This window comes from Erythrolamprus reginae, chromosome 6 (genome assembly GCF_031021105.1).
Source record: "Erythrolamprus reginae isolate rEryReg1 chromosome 6, rEryReg1.hap1, whole genome shotgun sequence".
NCBI lineage: Eukaryota > Metazoa > Chordata > Lepidosauria > Squamata > Dipsadidae > Erythrolamprus > Erythrolamprus reginae.
Genome location: NC_091955.1, coordinates 92836835 through 92858203, shown reverse-complemented (window position 1 = coordinate 92858203; position 21369 = coordinate 92836835). Strand labels below are relative to the sequence as shown.

Sequence of the window (21369 nt, the reverse complement as noted above, 5' to 3'; positions counted from 1 at the left end):
GCACCTTTTCCAGTTCCATTATATCCTTCTTGAGGTGCGGTGACCGGAACTGTACACAGGACTCCAAGTGTGGCTTCACCATCGATTTGTACAGAGTCTTTGGTGCAGATGCTCTCAGTGTACATAAAAGAAAAAGATACATTTGTCAAGAATCATGTGCTACAACACTTAGTGATTGTCATAGGGGTCAAATAAGCAATGAAGAAACAATATTAATAAAAATCTTAGGATATAAGCAACAAGTTACAGTCATACAGTCTTAAGTGGGAGGAAATGGGTGATAGGAATGATGAGAAAAACTAGTAGAAATAGAAGTGCAGATTTGGTAAAAAGTCTGACAGTGTTGAGGGAATTATTTCTTTAATAGAGTGATGGCATTTGGGGAAAAAACTGTTCTTGTGTCTAGTTGCCTTGGTGTGCAGTGCTCTGTAGCAACGTTTTGAGGGTAGGAGTTGAAACAGTTTATGTCCAGGATGCGAGAGGTCAATAAATATTTTCCCCGCCCTCTTTTTGACTTGTGCAGTCTACAGATCCTCAATGGAAGGCAGGTTGGCAGCAACTGTTTTTTCTGCAGTTCCGATTATCCTCTGAAGTCTGTGTCGGTCTTGTTGGGTTGCAGAACCGAACCAGACAGTAATAGAGGTGCAGATGACAGACTCAGTGATTCCTCTGTAGAACTGGATCAGCAGCTCCTTGGTCAGTTTGAACTTCCTGAGCTGGCGCTGAAAGAACATTCTTTGTTGTGTTTTTTTGATGATGTTTTTGATGTTAGGTGACCGTAGCGATTGCTACTGGTATGGCTTTCTTTATCCCTGCCGGTGGAAACCTACTACTGTATATGACGCTGAGAAACAACACAGTCTAGTTCAGATGTATAAATTTACATGCAATGATGGTTTGATGAAAACAGTCAATGAAAAGGGAATTGGAAGTTTGCTAGGGATTCAGAACAATCCATCTGACAGGTCGGATTCATCCTCTCCCCTGAAATGACTGAGGATCATGAGAATTGAGGCCCCTTGTCAATCAAGGACCTGTACAGGCAGTCCTCAACTTATGACTGGCCCAAATTGAGCCCAAAATGTATGCTGCTGAGTGAGAAATGTGTTAAGTGTCAAGTTTCCGAAAGATGCCCTAATTAATTCATGGGTTTTGTTATTCATGGTTGTTAAGTCAATCTCACTTCCCCATGAACCTTGGTTGCAAAATACTGTAACTAGGACACTGCAACCATCATAACTTTGAGTCAGTTAGAAAGCACACAAATGTAAATCATATGACCATGAGCGTGCAGCTACGGCTAAAAGTGTGAAAAACGGCCATAAGTCACTTTTTTCAGTGCTTTATAATTTTGAATGATCACTAAGCGAACTGTTGTAATAGAATGGAATGGAATGGAATGGAGTGGAGTGGAATGGAATGGAATGGAATAGAAGAATGGAGTGGAGTGGAGTGGAGTGGACTGGACTGGACTGGACTGAACTAGAGCAGACGTGACTTGACTTGACTAGGCTTGACTAGGCTTGACTTGAATTCTTTATTGGCCAAGTGTGATTAGACACACAAGGAATTTGTCTTGGTGCACATGTTCTCAGTGTACATAAAAGAAAAGATAAGTTCATCAAGAATCACAAGGTGTAACACGATGATAGTCTGCAATCAAACCATATTAGGAACCAGTCATTATAAATTGTAAGGATACAAGCAACAAAGTTACAGTGATACAATCATTTGTGGAAGGAGGAGATGGCCGATGGGAATGATGGGAAGATTAATAGTTTATTATTTATGTTATTAAAGATTAATAACAGAGCCTTGGTGGCAAAGTGGTTAGAGTGCAGTCCTGCAAGGTACTTCTGCTGATCACCGGCTGCCAGCAATTTGGCAGATCGAATCTCAATAGGCTCAAAGTTGACTCAGCCTTCCATCCTTCCAAGGTCGGTAAAATGAGGACCCAGATTGTTGGGGGCAAGAGGCTGACTCTCTATAAACCGCTTAGAGAGGGCTGTAAAGCACTGTGAAGTGGTATATAAATCTAAATGCTATTGCTATAGTAGTACAGACTTAGTAAATAGTTTGACAGTGTTGAGAGAATTATTTGTTTAGCAGAGTGATGGCATTCATGGAAAAACTCTTCTTGCGTCTAGTTGTCTTGGTGTGCAGTGCTCTGTAGCAATGCTTTGAAGGTAGGAGTTGAAACAATTTATGTCCAGGATGTGAGGGGCCTGGAAATATTTCCACGGCCCTCTTTTTTACTCGTGCAGTATACAGGTCCTCAATGGAAGGCAGTTTGGCAACAATTATTTTGTCTGCAGTTCTGATTCTCCTCTGAAGTCTGTGTCGGTCTTGTTGGGTTGCAGAACCAAACAGGACAGTGACAGAGGTGCAGATGACAGACAAAGAATATCTATGTTGAGATTGGCTAGTCCAGAATGAGGCCCATCTATCTATCTATCTATCTATCTATCTATCTATCTATCTATCTATCTATCTATCTATCTATCTATCTATCTATCTATCTATCTATCTATCTATCTATCTATCATTTATCTATCTCTATCAATCTATCTATCATCTATCTATCTATCTATCTATCTATCTATCTATCTATCTATCTATCTATCTATCATCTCTATCTATCTATCTATCTATCTATCATTTATCTATCTATCTGTATCTATCTGTATCTATCTGTATCTATCTATCTATCTATCTATCTATCTATCTATCTATCTATCTATCTATCTATCAATCAATCATTTATATCTATCTATCTATCTATCTATCTATCTATCATTTATCTATCTATCTCTATCTATCTATCTATCATCTATCTATCTATCTATCTATCTATCCATCATTTATCTATCCATCATTTATCTATCTATCTATCTGTCTGCCTGCCTGCCTGCCTACCTACCTATCTATCCATCATTTATCTATCCATCATTTATCTATCTGTCTGTCTGCCTGCCTGCCTGCCTGCCTACCTACCTACCTACCTACCTACCTACCTATCATCCTGGAGTGAAGGAACCCTCCTAGAAACCTCTTGTTTCATTTTTAATGTCTTCCAGACCCGCTTAGTGTGTGGCGATTAAGTCAAAGAAGAAACTCGTAGGCTTTGGGCAAGGGATTCCAAAGGATGCGGTCGAGAAGAATAAAAAATAAAAATAAATCCCAGCTTAAGGAAACGGGAAGACGATGACATCAGACGGGATCAAAGAGATTGTCCTTGGCTTTGCGATCTTTCTCGCAACTAGTGGAAAAGTAGAACATTTGTTTGGGGAAGTCTCCAGGAGTAAAAATAAAGACTTGCCAATTAGCTAATTGAAAAGGTTGTTGGATTAGCCTTGTAAAGGCTTAGGAAACTAGAATTCCATCCTTATTTGCATTCCTTCCATCCCAGATGGGGCAAAGCATGTTTGCTAAATGTCTTTTTTCCACAGTTGCTTTCTAAGCCTGAAACATCCCACAAGGGCATCGTTACAAAAAACCAGAGCTAGAATCTCCAGTGTCCTGTCCTGTCCTTTCCTTGTTACCTTTCAGTTACAACTATCTTGTGACCTACGTTTTCCAGGGCTATGGGTGGGGGAAAGTAGCTGTGAGTTAGAGGAAGGCAAACGAAGGATAAATGTCCAGGTATGGTAGGGAATCTGACCTGGTGAAATATTTCCTACGGGCTCTTAATGGAGGATGGGAGAATTTAGAAGCAATGTGTTAATATCTTTTGTTCTACAGTAGCAGTTTAGATCTTGGATTGTACAACCTTCTGCGTAGCACATTTTAGAAATTTGTAACATCTTTCGGCATATTATTGGGGTCAATATTGGGGTCATACTGTGTGGGCAAAGATTGCAGATATCAGGACATGAAAAAGGTTCCATGTTCAGTCTCTTTCTCCTTTCTCCTTCTCCTTCTCCTCCTCCTCACTCTCTTTCTCTCTTCCTCCTCCTCATTTATTTCCTTTGTTCTTCTTCTTCTTCTTCTTCTTCTTCTTCTTCTTCTTCTTCTTCCTCTTCTTCCTCTTCTTCTTCTTCTTCTTCTTCCCCTTCCTCCTCTTCCTCTTCCTCTTAATCCTCTTCTTCCTCTTCTTCTACCTTTTCTCCTCCTCCTCCTCCTCTCCTCCTCTTCCTTTTCTTCCTCCTCCTCCTCCCCTTCCTCCTCCTCCTCCTGTCCTCCTCCTCCCCCTCCCCCTGCCTCTTCCTCCTCCTGCTGTTCTTCCTCCTGTTTCTCCTGATGATGCTATGTAGTTAGGTCAAGAAACATCTGACCACCAAATTCAGAGCACCAAAGAACCCACAGTTGAAACCCTGAGCTACAAATATTCTCTTCTATAGCTTAAGATTTCTCCCATTCCATCAGAATCTCAATTTGACGGCTTGGGGTGGCGATCAGGCTTCTTGATTTCCCCTTTTCTGTAAGCAGTGGTTGCATGGAGAAATCCCTTTGGGGAAGATATTTATGGAAGAGGCTCTCCTTCAAAAGGAGATATGGATAAAGTATAGTCAAGATTCAAAGGTTCAAAGGGCAATTACCATAAAAGTGATGGTAAGAAATATACGTGAAATTGATATTAAGGATATATGGAGAAGACTGAAGCACTACGGCTTAAATGATTTGATGTAATAAGCCCAAAAAACTATTAGCTAATAGCTTTTAAAAATACATATAAGAAATTTGGGTAACTATTCTCGTCCAGGTGTCAAATGTCAAGGAGGCAGCATTGGATGGATGATGAATACTGAATTTTTAAAAAATGATGATTGTGATGTATTTCAAGATTGATGGTATGTCGTTTTGCATATGTGATTGGAGTGAAAAAATGTGTAGAAATGTCCAAGCTAACAATGGAACTGCAAAATAAGGATGAGACAGATTTCTACAAAGCATGGGACAAATGGTACCATTGGTTAAAAAAAAAGAAATTACTTAAAAATTATACATCAAGAAAAATGTCCAACTCAAACAATGTGTAAAACCAGTAAACTACGACATGAATCATAATATCAAATTGAAACGATAAACTGTAAACATCGATCGACACAAATTTTGAACTACAAAGAAACTGAATGAACAAACCGTTAAACCACTGATAAATGTTGGCACTGGCAACTACGTCAAATACATATTTATTTATTTTATTTATTTATTCATTTTGTCCAATACACAATGAGGCTTTTAGTGGGTATATATCTATATACACATAATAAAATACATGATGAAGGTTATAGAGGAGATACTCATAGTAAAATATATCTAAGAAATAATAGAAAAGAAGATAAAGTAATAGAACATATCAATGAAAGAATAGGAGAAGAGATATAGGAATAGAAGAAAGGTATAGGAGGTATAGGAGAGCAATAGGACAGGGGACGGAAGGCACTCTAGTGCAGTGTTTCCCAACCTTGGCAACTTGAAGATATTTGGACTTCAACTCCCAGAATTCCACAGCCAGCGAATGCTGGCTGGGGAATTCTGGGAGTTGAAGTCCAGATATCTTCAAGTTGCCAAGGTTGGGAAACACTGCTCTAGTGCACTTGTACTCGCCCCTTACTGACCCCTTAGGAATCTGGATAGGTCAATCGTAGATAATCTAAGGGTAAAGTGTATAAATACCACAATATTAAATAAAATTAAATAAAGTGTATAAATGGATAAAACTTCAGGAAAATCTATACCACCTATATGCTTAAACCACAGGCCGCAAAACATGGAAGCCCCAGCTCTAACGCTGGTCCTCCACACTCTTCTTACTACTTTTTTCTTGCTCTATTTTTCTATCCCTCCTCCTCTTTTATTTCTTTCCCTTCTTTCTAAATCCCTTTCCCTTTCTTCCTTTCTCTTTCCCCGCTCACGTATGCTATATAAGCAAACTATAATTGCTAGAATGCACATTATATATATTCCCTTTACTTTTCTGTACCCTGTTTTTAATGTATATATCCAATAAACATATTTAAAAACAAGAAAAAAGAAAAAAATATTTGCCAAAAAAAAAAAAAGATTCAAAGGTTCAAATCCTGGGGTTGACACCAGGTCATCCAGAATTGTGTCTAAATTCCCCCCCCCTACTCTGAGTGCCTTGTGGCACATCGCACATCGCTTCCAGGCTCTCAGTAGTTTAATAATAGTGACAACGAAAATCTCTTCTTTCACCTTTCCAGTTCAGGCTGTTGAATAAAAGAAAGCCCGAAGGGAAATATGAGTAGAATGGGGTGTGAGCATTGCTGCCGACAGTGAAAACAAATTCCCAGGCTAAGGATATGCTAAGAAAACAATTTCGCATTCATTTTTCAGGAAGGGTTTTTTCGGACAGAGCCATCGCTTCCCAGCACCTATTAAAGTAGCTTATTGAAGAAAGGAATTGAGGGCAGTGGTGGGTTACTCCAAGTTTGGACAAGATTGCTCGAACCGTTAATGACCCGCTGGTGAAGTGATGTAATTTTTGGCATCACAGATCTGGTTCTGTCTGTGCCGGTCCATTCTCTCTTTTTTTAAATATAAACTTTATTGATTTTCCATAAAAATTGACAAACATACAAACAAACATTTGACATGAAGTAGGGGTTACAATTCCCCCTCTTGTCATGGAAGTAAAATTTCCTTACAGAAAAAAGAATACATTGTTAATACCTTAAGTCAACATATTAATTTAAATGAAAAGAAGAAATTTTATTCAACCTTATATTAAAAAAACTTCATATATAAACAAGATAAAAAAGAGAAGATAAATCATTGCGATATATCTTCAATTCTCACATAGGTTTTGCATTTAATTTTTCTTCTTATTTACCCATATATACACCTTATTCCAAATCACATAAAATTCTGATTCCTCTTGGTTATTTAACAGTCTTGTCATCATATCCATCTCAGTGCAATGTAATATTTTCTTAATTACCTCTTCCTCTTTGGGAATATTTCACCGCCATCTTTTTTTCTGAAGTTTGGGCCAATTTTTCTGTGTTTTGATGGCTTCCGCTCTATCAGTGCTTTTTGACGTTTATTTCTTCAAAGTGTAAAGTTATGCTTATCGGGGCAAAGAACCCCAATTATACCTACCAACTGATGGGGACAAAACTTTCCAAGACAACCCAAGAAAGGGATCTTGGGGTTTTGGTGGACAGCTCAATGAAGATGTCAACCCAGTGTGAAGCAGCAGTAAAAAAAGCAAATTCCATTCTTGCCATGATTAGGAATGGAATTGAAAATAAGTCAGTAAGTGTTGTATTGCCTCTGTACAAATCGATGGTGAGACCACACTTGGAGTACTGTGTACAGTTCTGGACACCACACCTCAAGAAGAATAGAATGGAACTGGAAAAGGTGCAAAAAAGGGCAACAGGAATGATCAAGGAAATGGAACACCTCCCTTACGATACCAGGTTGCAATGCTTTGGTCTCTTCAGTCTTGAAAGACGGCGTTTAAGGGGTGACTTGATCGAAGTGTATAAAATCATGCATGGGATAGAAAAGGTGGATAGAGAAAAATTCTTTTCTCTATCACACAATACTAGGACGAGTGGGCACCCCCTAAAGCTCATAGTTAAGAAAGTGAGGACAAATCAAGGAAAATATTTCTTCACCCAGAGGGTCCTTGGTTGATGGAATTCCCTTCCAGAAGAGGTTGTGACAGCTGTCAGTCTTGATAGCTTCAAGGTAGGATTAGACATTCCTGATAGGTTTTATGCTTAAGACCTTCCACCATTCTTGTAGCCCGTCGTTGGACATTTTCAATTTTGTCCATATCTTTTTGTAGGTGAGGTCTCCAGAACTGAACACAGTATTCCAAATGTGGTCTCACCAGCTCTCTATACAGCGGGATCACAATCTCCCTCTTCCTGCTTGTTATACCTCTAGCTATGCAGTCAAGCATCCTACTTGCTTTCCCTATCGCCTGACTGCACTGTTCACCCATTTTAAAGTCCTACATGGCTTAGGGCCAGACTATCTACAGGACCATTTCCTGCCGTACACCTCCCAGAGACCAATGAGATCACACAGGGTTAGCCTCCTCCAGGTGCCATCGACTAAGCAATGCAGGTTGGCTGGGCAATGGGGGAGGGCCTTCTCTGTGGCCACCCCGGCTCTCTGAAACCGACTTCCCCACGAAGTCCGTACTGCTCCCACCCTACTGGCTTTGCTGGCAGGCCTGGGGGCCATGAAACTGACAACTATCATGACCAAATTACATTGAATGGTAGGCATGTGTGTGCCTGGATTGATTGAATTATGGGTTTTTAACTAGGGTTTATAATTTTAGATTTTCTTATTCAACTTCTTTTTTTAATTGTATTTGTATCTTTTATATTGGACTAGAAGACCACTAAGGTCCCTTCCACCCCATGGACTGTAGTATGGCCAGTTGCATTTGTAGCCTTACTTTACTAAACTCTTTCCACTAAGTGGACACTAACAATCTTATAAATAAAGCTGGTGGACACTACGGCGCCTAAAACACCATTTGAGTATTGCCCACAAGATCATATGCTGCAACGTCCTACTGGTCAATGACTACTTCAGCTTCAACCGCAACAACACAAGAGCACGCAACAGATTCAAACTTAATACGAACCGCTCCAAACTTGACTGTAAAAAATACGATTTCAACAATCGAGTTATCAAAGCGTGGAACTCATTGCCGGACTCAATTGTGTCAACCCCTAACCCCCAACACTTCTCCCTTAGACTCTCCACGATTGACCTCTCCAGGTTCCTTAGAGGTCAGTAAGGGGCATACATAAGTGCACTGGTGTGCCTTTCGTCCCCTGTCCAATTGTCTTTCCTTTCTTTCACTTATCATATATATTTTCTTTCTTTCATATATCCTCTCCTCTAAGTTCACTTTACCCTTATATATATTACCACATGTCTATTTTTCTTCCTATGTATTTGTGTATTGGACAAATGAATGAATAAATAAAAATAAATAAATAAAATAAAGGTGCTTACGTGAAACTACGATGTAGGGAGAAAGAGTTATCTTGCACTTACTTTCCTATTAAGTGTAAGATGCTAGTTGTAGACTCAGTCTTCACAAGTTGTTGTGAAGGGATGTGGCACTCTTCAGTTGAGATGGAGAGGAGGACAGAATTTAAAAATTGTGGTTTGCTTAACAACAGAAATTTGCGGCTCAATTGCCGTCATAACTGTGTGGTGCCCAAAATTGAGGCAGGGCCTAACATAAGAGGAGTAAACTAGAATAGTGACTACATGTGATTTATTGATGTAATCCAAGACTACATTTTGCAACCACATATCACACTAAAGTTTCATATTCCTATGTCTCGTGTGTCTAGTTTCTGTTTCCTAACTAAAGAACTTTATACTTGTCTCACTTAAATCTAGTTTTTCAGCCCATTTCTTTAATTGGTCAAGATCATTTTGGTTTGTAATTTATGCCGAATATTAAGAATCCTATCCAGTTTTTGGGTCATTTGCAAATTTGGTAAACTTTCTACAGATAATCTCTCTATCTCTTATCCCTCCTTTTCTTCTAAATCTAGCCTTGGCCGACGAATGAATTCACGTTTGAGTGCCTGAATATGAGTGGCTGGTTTTTAAAGAAATTGGGGTTATAGTATGTTTTTAAATTTTAGATTTCTACATGCTATGTATTATTTTGCTCTGAGCTGCCCTCAGGGCGAGGAATAGGGTGGCATAGAAATCTAATTAATAAATAATAAATACGCTTTCCGGGAAACATTTTTATTTGAATTACTCTTATTTTAAGACTGGTGATTTTTCAAGCGCTCCCATCTGGCAGGGACTTTGGTTTGTTTCAAATGGTTTTCATCAAGTTGGAAGTTTGTCCACTTTGCATTTTTGGGCTTTATCGATTAAATCAGGGGTCGGCAACCTTAAACACTTGAAGAGCCACAAAGGTCCTAACTGGATGCCCCCTTCATTCAATTCCATAGCCAACCAGAAGTCAGGTTCTCCTACCATAGAGTCTCCTCCTAGTGTGGCATCCTTTTTCCTCTGCCAACCGGAAGTCCGGTTCCCCCCACCATAGAGTCTCCTCCTACCATGGCATATTTTTGCCTCTGCCAACTGGTTCCCCCATGATAGTCTTCTCCTACCATAGCATCCTTTTTCCTCTTCGAATAGAAGTCCGGTTCCCACCACCATAGAGTCTCCTCCTATCACAGCATCCTTTTTATTCTGCCGATCAGTTCCCTCACAATAGTCTCCTCCTAGCATAGCATTCTTTTTCCTTTTTTGATTGTTAGTTTGGTTCCCCCCACCATAGAGTCTCCTCCTAGCACAGCATCCTTTTCCTCTATTGACCGGAAGTCCAGTTCCCCCACCATTGAGTCTCCTCCTAGAGTGTCATCCTTTTTCTTTTTACTGACCAGTGACAGGGAGCCACAGCAAAGGCATGAAAGAGCCACATGCGGCTCCAGAGCTACAGGTTACCAACTCCTGGATTAGATAGATACGGTGTTATGGAAATTCCCTCCCTTATTTCTCCTTCTTTCAGCTTTGGGGGTTTCTTTTGGTATGCTATATCATCATATTGCTATAGACCCCCAAAAAAGGAAGAAGTTTGTTCACGAAGGATGCCGAATAGCGAAGAGCCACTCATCTTCGGCGCTATTGGTGCATCCTCCGAGGTCATTGTGTGCATGCGCACAACCATCGGCATGAGATTTGGCTTCTGCGCATGTGCAGCAAATGAAATCTTGCGAGAGGGCATGTGCGAGAGCGAGATTTTGGCGGTTTTCGCCGATATTCTTGCTTCCGCGCATGTGCAGAAGCAAAAAAAATTAGCGAAAATTTCTGAAATCACGCTTGCAAAAGATTTTGCACATGTGCAGAAGCTAAACTTCACGTGGGGGCACGCAGGAATGCATTGGGGACACACTGCTCTGTTCCCAACACAGAATTTCCTACTGCGACAGAGCGCCTGACCGCACCAGCTGATGCTCACCACTGATGCCGAATGATAAGAAAAGCACTTCCCAGAATATAATTTTATTTTTGAGTTAACGTAAGATAGGATTAGATTATCCATTAGTTTAAGAGGCTCTGTCCCCTTGAGCCACGTTCAAAGGGGGGAAAAACCCTATTATTATTATTATTATTATTATTATTATTATTATTATTATGTCAGTACAACACAGCAAACGAGATCACTATGCTGGATTTCGTATTTCATCACCAGTCGGGCACTTCCCAAGCACTTAGGACTGCGTGATGTAGCGGCCGATCCCAGTAAAGCGGCCTTTTGCAATTGACAGATGGAGATTTTGTCAATTCTGATGGTTTTCAAATGTCCACTGAGATCCTTTGGCACTGCGCCCAGCATGCCAAGTACCACTGGGACCACATTCACTGGCTTATGCCAGAGTCGTTGCAGCTCGATTTTTAGATCTTCGTATTTCACTAATTTCTCTAGCTGCTTCTCCTCAATTCTGCTGTCTCCTGGGATTGCAATGTCGATGATCCCTACTTTCTTTTTCTCCACGATCACAATGTCTAGTGTGTTATGCTTCAGAATTTGGTCAGTCTGAAGTCGGAAGTCCCACAGTAGTTTTGCTTGCTCATTTTCGACCACTTTTTCGGGCTTATGATCCCACCAGTTCTTTGCCACTGGTAAATTGTAGTTCTGGCACAAGTTCCAGTGGATCATCTGTGCCACAGCATCATGTCTATGCTTGTAGTCAGTCTGTGCGATCTTTTTGCAGCAGCTGAGTATGTGATCGATTATTATTATTATTATTATTATTATTATTATTATTATTATTAATTAGATTTGTATGCCACCCCTCTTCATTTACTAGCTTAAGCAGTTGCAACAAAGGGCATTTTCTATTGGCATAAATCGAGTGCAGGCATTTTTTGTATACCAATTTATTTATTTATTTATTATTTATTACTTAGATTTGTATGCCGCCCCTCTCCAAAGACTCGGGGCGGCTCACAACATGTAAAAAACAAATCATAAGCAATCAGACAAATTTAAAATATTTAAATATTTAAAAAACCCCATATGCTAACAGTCACACACACAGACATACCATGCATAAATTAAACGTGCCCAGGGGGAGGTGTTTCAGTTCCCCCATGCCTGACGGCAAAGGTGGGTTTTAAGGAGTTTACGGAAGGCAGGAAGAGTAGGGGCAGTTCTAATCTCCGGGGGGAGTTGGTTCCAGAGGGCCGGGGCTGCCACAGAGAAGGCTCTTCCCCTGGGGCCCGCCAACCGACATTGTTTAGTTGACGGGACCCGGAGAAGGCCCACTCTGTGGGACCTAATCGGTCGCTGGGATTCGTGCGGCAGGAGGCGGTCTCGGAGATATTCTGGTCCGATGCCATGAAGGGCTTTAAAGGTCATAACCAACACTTTGAATTGTGACCGGAAATTGATCGGCAACCAATGCAGACTGCGGAGTGATGGTGAAACATGGGCATACCTAGGTAGGCCCATGACTGCTCTCGCAGCTGCATTTTGCACGATCTGAAGTTTCCGAACACTTTTCAAAGGTAGCCCCATGTAGAGAGCATTACAGTAGTCGAACCTCGAGGTGATGAGGGCATGAGTGACTGTGAGCAATGAGTCCCGGTCCAGATAGGGCCGCAACTGGTGCACCAGGCGAACCTGGGCAAACCGCCCCCCTCGCCACAGCTGAAAGATGTTGTTCTAATGTGAGCTGTGGATCGAGGAGGACGCCCAAGTTGCGGACCCTCTCTGAGGGGGTCAATAATTCCCCCCCCAGGGTGATGGACGGACAGATGGGATTGTCCTTGGGAGGCAGAACCCACAGCCACTCCGTCTTATCCGGGTTGAGCTTGAGTCTGTTGACACCCATCCAGGCCCCAACAGCCTCCAGGCACCGGCACATCACTTCCACCGCTTCGTTGACTGGGCATGGGGTGGAGATGTAAAGCTGGGTATCATCCGCATATTGATGATACCTCACCCCATGTCCTTGGATGATCTCGCCCAGCGGTTTCATGTAGATGTTGAATAGCAGGGGGGAGAGGGACCGACCCCTGAGGCACCCCACAAGGGAGAAACCTAGGAGTCGACCTCTGGCCCCCCACTAACACCGACTGCGACCGGCCAGAGAGGTAGGAGGAGAACCACTGAAGGACAGTGCCTCCCACTCCCAACCCCTCCAGCCGGCGCAGAAGGATACCATGGTCGATGGTATCGAAAGCCGCTGAGAGGTCAAGGAGCACCAGGACAGAGGATAAACCCCTGTCCCGGGCCCGGCAGAGATCATCCATCAACGCGACCAAAGCGGTTTCCGTGCTGTAACCGGCCCTGAAGCCCGACTGCTGGGGACCTAGATAATCGGCTTCTTCCAAGGACCGCTGGAGCTGGAGTGCCACCACCTTCTCGACAACCTTCCCCATAAAGGGAAGGTTGGAGACTGGACGATAGTTGTTAAGTACGGCTGGGTCCAGGGAGGGCTTCTTGAGGAGGGGGCGCACAAGCGCTTCTTTATAGAGTGATGGAAAAACTCCCCTCCCCAAGGAAGCGTTGGTAATCTCCTGGGCCCAGCTCCGTGTCACCTCCCTGCTGGCCGAAACCAACCAGGAGGGACACGGATCCAGTAAACAGGTGGCGGAACTCACAGCTCCAATGGCCTTGTCCACTTCATCAGGTGTCACCAGATCAAACTCTTCCCAGACAGGTGGACAAGTACGTGCCCCAGTCACCTCGACTGACTCGTTGTCAGTCGACTCTGCTTTACAATTGGAGTCGAGGTCGGCCCGAATCCGAGCGACTTTATCAGCGAAAAACGTGTTAAAGTCCTCGGCACTACTCTGCAAGGGCTCCCCAACTCCCCCCTGATTAAGAAGGGAGCGGGTCACCCTAAACAGAGCGGCCGGGCGGGATTCCGCTGATGCAATCAAGGCGGCATGGTACGCGCATCTTGCCGCCTTGAGCGCCACTTTGTAAGTCTTAATAAAAGCTCTTACAAGTGTTCGATCAGATTCAGACCTACTCTTCCTCCATCGCTTCTCTAGACGTCTCTTCTGGCGTTTCAACTCCCGGAGCTCCTCGTTGAACCATGGAGCTCTACGGGGTCTAGCGCCACGGAGAGGTCGCAAAGGCGCAATCCGGTCAAGAGCCTCTGCTGCAGCCTCGTTCCAGGCTTTCGCAAGAGACTCTGCCGAACTGTGGACAAGTGCCTCTGGAATAACCCCAAGCGCCGTCTGAAAGCCCAATTGGTCTGCAAATATAAAACTGACATTAGAATGTATGCACATTTTTCCGCATCTATTAGCGACACCAACATGTGGCACCAATAAAGGCTGTTTAATCTTCCATGTGAAAACTGCTTAGGTTTTATTGGTCCTGCCTCTCACATCTGCTGCTGAAGTTTGCAAAGTTCAAGTTATTTATATTAATTAGTATGCAGGGGGGAAGATAAGACTCTGCATAAAATTCTGGTTTGTTCTAGTTGTTTTAGGTTATTGTATTATTTTTCAATGCAATTGAGCCGACGTGAAGGGAGGAGGAAGCGTTCTCTCCAGGGAAAATATACTTTTAAATCTATAAAGAAATTGAAAATGCAGCTTTAAATCGGCAAATGAGTGAAAATAGACTTTTAAAAATATGCAAATAAGTGAAAATATCCCCTTTTAAAATATGTAAATGTTAAAATACACTTTTAAAAATATGTAAATGTGAAAATACACTTTTTAAAATAATGTAAATAAGTGAAAAAGCACCTTTAAAAATCCGTAAATGTGAAAATACGTTTTCAAGGACTATCTGCAGTTGCCTATTTCTACCCTCAAGCCTCAGGCTTTTGCATAGCAAGTGTCTTAGACGATCTGCTTCTAAAATAATTCGTCTAACTGGAATATGTATTTGTGGTAGGAAAAAAAATGGTGCCCGATCTTCAGTCTGTGGCCACAACCACTCTCCACCTTACCATTGTTTCGTTTTAAGCTTAAAATGGGCCTCAGTGTCATAATAAGAAGCTGCACTGCCAAAAAACTACCTAGGTAGGTAAACGTCGAGATTCATTTGAAGTGTAGTACATCCCCGTGGCAGTAATAACACAAGGCCATCATTACTGCATTCATTCCGTATCAGCATTGCTGTTAAAAAAAATATGTATTAAAGGATAAGATGAGAGAGAGAAGAAAAAAGGGAGGGAGGAAGGGAGAGAGAGAGGGAAGGAGGGAAGGAGAAAGAGAGGGAGGGAGAAAGAGAAGGAGAGGGGAGGGAGGAAGGGAGAGATGGAGTGAGACAGAAGGAGTGAGAGAGTGAGAGCAGAGGAGGGAGAAAAAGGGAAAGAGGGAAGGAGAGAAAGGGGGAGGGAAGGAGAGAAAGAGAGAGGCAAGGAGGGAAGGAGAAAGAGAGGGAGGGAGAAAGAGAAGGAGAGGGGAGGGAGGAAGGAAGGGAGAGAGAGAGGGAGGGAGGGAGGGAAGGAGAGAAAGAGAGAGGCAAGGAGGGAAGGAGAAAGAGAGGGAGGGAGAAAGAGAAGGAGAGGGGAGGGAGGAAGGGAGAGATGGAGTGAGAAAGAAGGAGTGAGAGAGTGAGAGCAGAGGAGAAAGAGGGAAAGAGGGAAGGAGAGAGGGAGGGAGAAAGAGAAGGAGAGAGAGAGAGAGGAAGGGAAGGAGTGAGCGTGGGATGGTGAGAGAGAGGGATGGAAGGAGGAAAGGAGGGAGAGAGGGAAAGAGGTATGGAAGGAGAGAGGAAGAGGGAGAAAGAGAAGAGAGGAGAGGAAAGAAGGAGAGGGAGGGAAGAAGCGAGGGAGGGGGGAGAGAGAAGAAGAGAGGGATGGAAGGAGAAAGTGAGGGACAGAGAAAGTGGGGTGAAGGAGGGAGAGAGGGGGGGAAAAGGAGAGAGAGAGAATGAGAAAGAAAGAGAGAGAGAGAGAGAGAAACACCTTTTTCTCTGGAGGAGCTGCTCATCTGAATTTCAAGAGGCACAGAAGAAAATAATGACATTATATAAATGCACATAACTCATTTCAGCCACAGGGTAAAAAGCTTAGCATGTTAGAAAGTTCTGAGCGCCTTATTAAGATTGTCCCATGGTTTAATTCATCGAGGTGTGAATTATAGCCTTCTCTTAGAGCAAGGACAGTGGATCAGGGAGCCTCACCCAAATCAAAGGACAAAAGGACTTGTTCTCTCTCTCTTTCTCTCTTTGTTTTTTGTTTTTTTGAGAATAAGTCCCGGTGGGGTTTCAAAAAAAGGAAGGAGACGAGATGTTGAGTGGAAAGAATGCAGAGAAGAGCAACAAAGATGCTTAGGGGACTGGAGGCTAAAACATATAGAGAACAGTTAAAGGAATGGGTTATGTCTAGTTTAATAAACTAGAAGGCCAGTAGGGTGGGAGCAGTATGTACATCAGGAGGGGGGGTAGCTGGTTCCATAGAGCCGGGGGAACGACAGAGAAGGCCCTCCCCCATGGTTTCCTTCACTTGCCCCCTTTGCTTTCTTCTTCTTTGCCTTTCCATGCCTCCTTTTCTGTCCCGTCTCAGGAGCTCAAATGCAAAAAGGGGAAACATTTCTCCTTTTGTTTTGTTTTTAGTTTGTTTTGCTAGCCCTCTGCCAATGAAAAATGGAGCTGGTGGTCTGAAGGTGGGGAACGCAGGCAGCCCTCTTGAGCTCCATTTTTGCTGCCAGAGGAACCACAAGCAGCTCTTCATGGTTTCCAAGTTGGCCCCAAGGGCTAGACCTAAACACCTTACCCCTGGGTTCAGTAATGGGCTGTTCTCCTCATGTGGGGGGACGGCACAGTGGGAGTAGTAAGTTTATGCACTATTTATTGAATACTTGATAGTTTTTTTATTGTCCTTCCTTTTCCAGTACTTTAGTATGATCTTTAATTCCTTTTAAAATAGGAAACAATTAAATTGTATGTTTTTACCCATGTGCTTTAATCCATTTAATCATTATCTAGAACTGAACTTTTAAAGCAATGGGAGAAAATTGAGCCACTTGCCTAATCTGTTATCATACTGAACTTTGCGAGTTCAGTACAAAATCTTCAAATATTACTGCGCTCCTCAATAAATAATGCTGTCTATCATTTGTCCCTTTTGCGGCTATTCAAATAATGGGGCTTAATCAATTGAAAAAGAGGCCAAGGACCTGTTTGAAAACTTATCTTGGTCAGTAAGCCACTCCCATCCAATCATATGATCTTCAAGCCACCCCCAGTCACATGATTGTCAAGCCACTCCCACCTGGTCCCATGGCCGACAAGCCACTCCTACCCACTCACATGACCATCAAGCTACACCCACAAAATAAACCAGGCTTATGGAGTGGAAGTAAAATCTTTGGCAGCCCATCACTGCCTGGGTTAGTAAATTCTAGATCCGTCTTTATTCTCAGAGTCATGCTTTTCACAAAGATATTTGTGTCTTCGGAGAGGGGCGGCAGACAAATCCAAATAATAAATAAATAAATAAATAAATAAATAAATAAATGGCAACTTCACTTTCTTTTTACTTGAAAACCTTCTGTTTCCCATCCAAGAATCTTCTTCAGTTCTTTAGATTCTGGATCAATAGTAAAAACAAATATTTTTTCATATAATAATAATAATAATAATAATAATAATAATAATAATAATAATAATAATAATAATAACAACAACATAGAAGACTGACGGCAGAAAAAGACCTCATGATCCATCTAGTCTGCCCTTATACTATTTTCTGTATTTTATCTTAGGATGGATCTATGTTTATCCCAGGCAGGTTTAAATTCAGTTGCTGTGGATTTACCAACCACGTCTGCTGGAAGTTTGTTCCAAGCATCTACTACTCTTTCAGTAAAATTATATTTTCTCATGTTGCTTTTGATCTTTCCCCCAACTAACTTCAGATTGTGTCCCCTTGTTCTTGTGTTCACTTTCCTATTAAAAACACTTCCCTCCTGGACCTTATTTAATCCTTTCACATATTAAAATGTTTCAATCATGTCCCCCCTTTTCCTTCTGTCCTCCAGACTGTACAGATTGAGTTCATTAAGTCTTTCCTGATATGTTTTATGCTTAAGACCTTCCACCATTCTTGTAGCCCGTGTTTGGACCCGTTAAATTTTGTCAATATCTTTTTGTAGGTGAGGTCTCCAGAACTGAATACAGTATTCCAAATGGGGTCTCACCAGCACTCTATATAGTGGGATCATAATCTCCCTCTTCCTGCTTGTTATACCTCTAGCTATGCAGCCAAGCATCCTACTTGCTTTCCCTACTGCCTGACTGCACTGTCCACCCATTTTGAGAATAATAATAATAATAATAATAATAATTTATTAGATTTGTATGCCGCCCCTCTCCGAGGACTCGGAGTGGATTATTAAGGGCTGAGTAGACACTTTTCTGGCATGGGTTAATTTTTAATAAATAAAATTTGTCTGGCCTTGGCTATTTATTTAGACCGAATAGATCTTTTTCAGCTGCTATTTTTATTTTAAAAAGGAAATGGTAATAGACGCATGATATACAGTTGCCTAAATATATGGAAAAAATAAAAATAGAGCAGTGGGAAGGGAACTGAGCTTTATTCATGGTTAAAAGAGCACGCAGCTGGCTCAAATGCCTATAAACAACAATAATTAACCTTTAAAGATTTATCTCAATTAACAAAGAACACTGGAGACCCATCGCCTTCCTTTCAACCTACCCATTGAACTTGGCTGCTTGAAATAATCCAGTTTCTGGATTCCTGCACTACAGGTTGTCCTCGATTTACGACCACAATTGAACGCCCCATTTTTCTGTCGCTAAGTGAGACATGGTTTTTTGGTCTTGGTTGCACATGTTTTAAAATCTCCTGCTTCAATCTGGATGAATAGAATAGAATAGAATCTTTATTGAGAATAGAATAGAATAGATTCTAGGGGAGGAATAGAATAGAATGGAATGGAATGGAATAGAATGGAATAGAATGGAATAGAATCTTTATTGAGAATAGAATAGAATAGATTCTAGGGGAGGAATAGAATAGAATAGAATAAAATGGAATGGAATGGAATAGAATGGAGGAATATAATAGAATGGAATAGAATCTTTATTGAGAATAGAATAGAATAGATTCTAGGGGAGGAATAGAATAGAATAGAATGGAATGGAATAGAATGGAATAGAATCTTTATTGAGAATAGAATAGAATAGATTCTAGGGGAGGAATAGAATAGAATAGGATAGAATAGAATGGAATAGAATGGAATAGAATGGAGGAATAGAATAGAATGGAATAGAATCTTTATTGAGAATAGAATAGAATATATTCTAGGGGAGGAATAGAATAGAATAGGATAGGATAGAATAGAATTCTTTATTGGCCAATGTGATTGGACACACAAGGAATTCGTCTTTGGTGCAGATGCTCTCAGTGTACATAAAAGAAAATGATACATTTGTCAAGAATCATGAAGTACCACACTTAATGATCGTCATAGGGGTCAAATAAGCAATCAGGAAACAATCAATATTAATAAAAATTTTAAGGATACAAGCAACAAGTTACAGTCATACTGTCATAAGTGGGAGGAGATGGGTGATAGGAATGATGAGACAAAATTAGTAGTAGTAGTAGCGCAGACTTAGTAAATAGTTTGACAGTATTTAGGGAATTATTTGATTAGCAGTTCAACAGAAGATATGAATAATATGTCAATAAACTTTTCTCTTAAGGGATTCTGTTGGTGAACTCGGAGGAGATGAACCTCCGACGTTAGTATCATAAATGTAATACACTACTCAAAGTAGTGTGTTAGATTTATGATACTAACGTCTTCACAAAATCAAAAGGTTTCAATTATTTACAGAGCTGCAGCATTTAATTGGCTGGATAAATTAATTCAAAGAATTCCCCCCATTGATTAAAGACTGTTCCTTAATAATGAAACAGCAGCTCTTTGTCCGGCTGCATAATTTATAGTTATAAATTGTTGTTAATTATTTTTACGGCTGGAGGCTGGTGTCAAGGTTTTTCAGCCTGAAGAAGAAGGTTTGATTATTTGAAGGTTGGAATGGAGAATTATCTTTCATTCACCCCCCTCAAAAACCAAAGAACGGATCACATGGTGAAACAAACTGAAAATTAAGTTGATCCTGGTTCGTGCAAGTTCCTTTGGGGGGTTTATTGAGTCTGAGATCTGGATTTACCTTGTTTTTCTTTGAAGATGTTTCACTTCTCCTCCAGGAAGCTTCTTCAGTTCTGAGTTGATAATAATAATAATAATAATAATAATTATTATTATTATTATTATTTATTGGATTTGTATGCCGCCCCTCTCCGTAGACTCAGGGCGGCTAACAACAATGATAAAAACAGCATGTGACAATCCAATAATAAAACAGCTAAAAACCCTTATTTATAAAAGCCAAACATACACACAAACATACCATGCATAACTTGTAATGGCCTAGGGGGAAGGAATATCTCAACTCCCCCATGCCTGGTGGTATAAATGAGTCTTGAGTAGTTTACGAAAGACAGGGAAGGTGGGGGCAATTCTAATCTCCGGGGGGAGTTGGTTCCAGAGGGCCGGGGCCGCCACAGGGAAGGCTCTTCCCCTAAGGCCCGCCAAACGACATTGTTTAGTTGACGGGACCCGGAGAAGGCCAACTCTGTGGGACCTTATCGGTCTTCAAAGAAAAGCAAGAAAGTCCCATTTTTTCCCATTGAAAAAAAAAATTGGGGGGACAATCAAGACTTGGATGATTGAGAATCTCCGTAGATGTTGATTCTGGTCTCTGCGATGGAGAAACCCTGTTGTAACCCTGTCCCACCCAACTTCCCTCTTCCGTCCTTTGCTGTCCCTCAATGATTTGTGTCCCCTTTTGTTTTCAGAAGGCAGGGAGTGTGTAAACTGTGGAGCTACCTCAACCCCGCTTTGGAGGCGAGATGGCACGGGGCATTACCTCTGTAACGCCTGTGGATTGTACCACAAAATGAACGGGCAAAATCGGCCCCTGATAAAGCCCAAAAGAAGACTGGTAAGTGGAGCTCAGATTTCAAAAAACCCACTAACTTCTTTTTCTCCTCTCTCTCTTTCTATTTTCTTCTTTCTTTTCTCCCCCTCCTTCTCTTCCCTACCTTCATCCATCCATCCCTTCTCTTCTATCTCCCTCCTCCTCTCCCTCCTCCCTATCTTCCTCCATCCATCTATCCATCCCTTCTCTCCTCCTCCTCCCCACCTTCATCCATACATGCATTCTTCTCTCCTCCTCCCTACCTCCATCCATCCATCCATTCATCTATCCCTTCTCTCCTCCTCCTCCCCACCTGCATCCATCCATCCATCCATCCATCCAACTCTCTTCTCTCCTCCCCCTCTCTATCTCCATCCATCCATCCATCCATCCATCCATCCACCCACCCACCCACCCACCCACCCATCTTTCCCTTCCCTCCTCCTCCTCTTTAC

At 41.7% G+C, this 21369-nt stretch overlaps 1 protein-coding gene across 3 annotated transcripts in view; it reads left to right on the top strand.

Annotated features, from left to right (window-relative positions):
* Nucleotides 1–21369, top strand: part of GATA3 (GATA binding protein 3) — a 77456-nt gene that overhangs the window by 40440 nt on the left and 15647 nt on the right. For 2 of the 3 annotated variants that reach the window (XM_070754423.1, XM_070754422.1), the window contains exon 4: nt 20793–20938. In XM_070754423.1, coding sequence (XP_070610524.1) covers nt 20793–20938 — 146 coding nt within the window. The remainder of the gene's footprint in view (nt 1–20792; nt 20939–21369) is intronic. The other variant, XM_070754424.1, reaches the window with a different exon arrangement.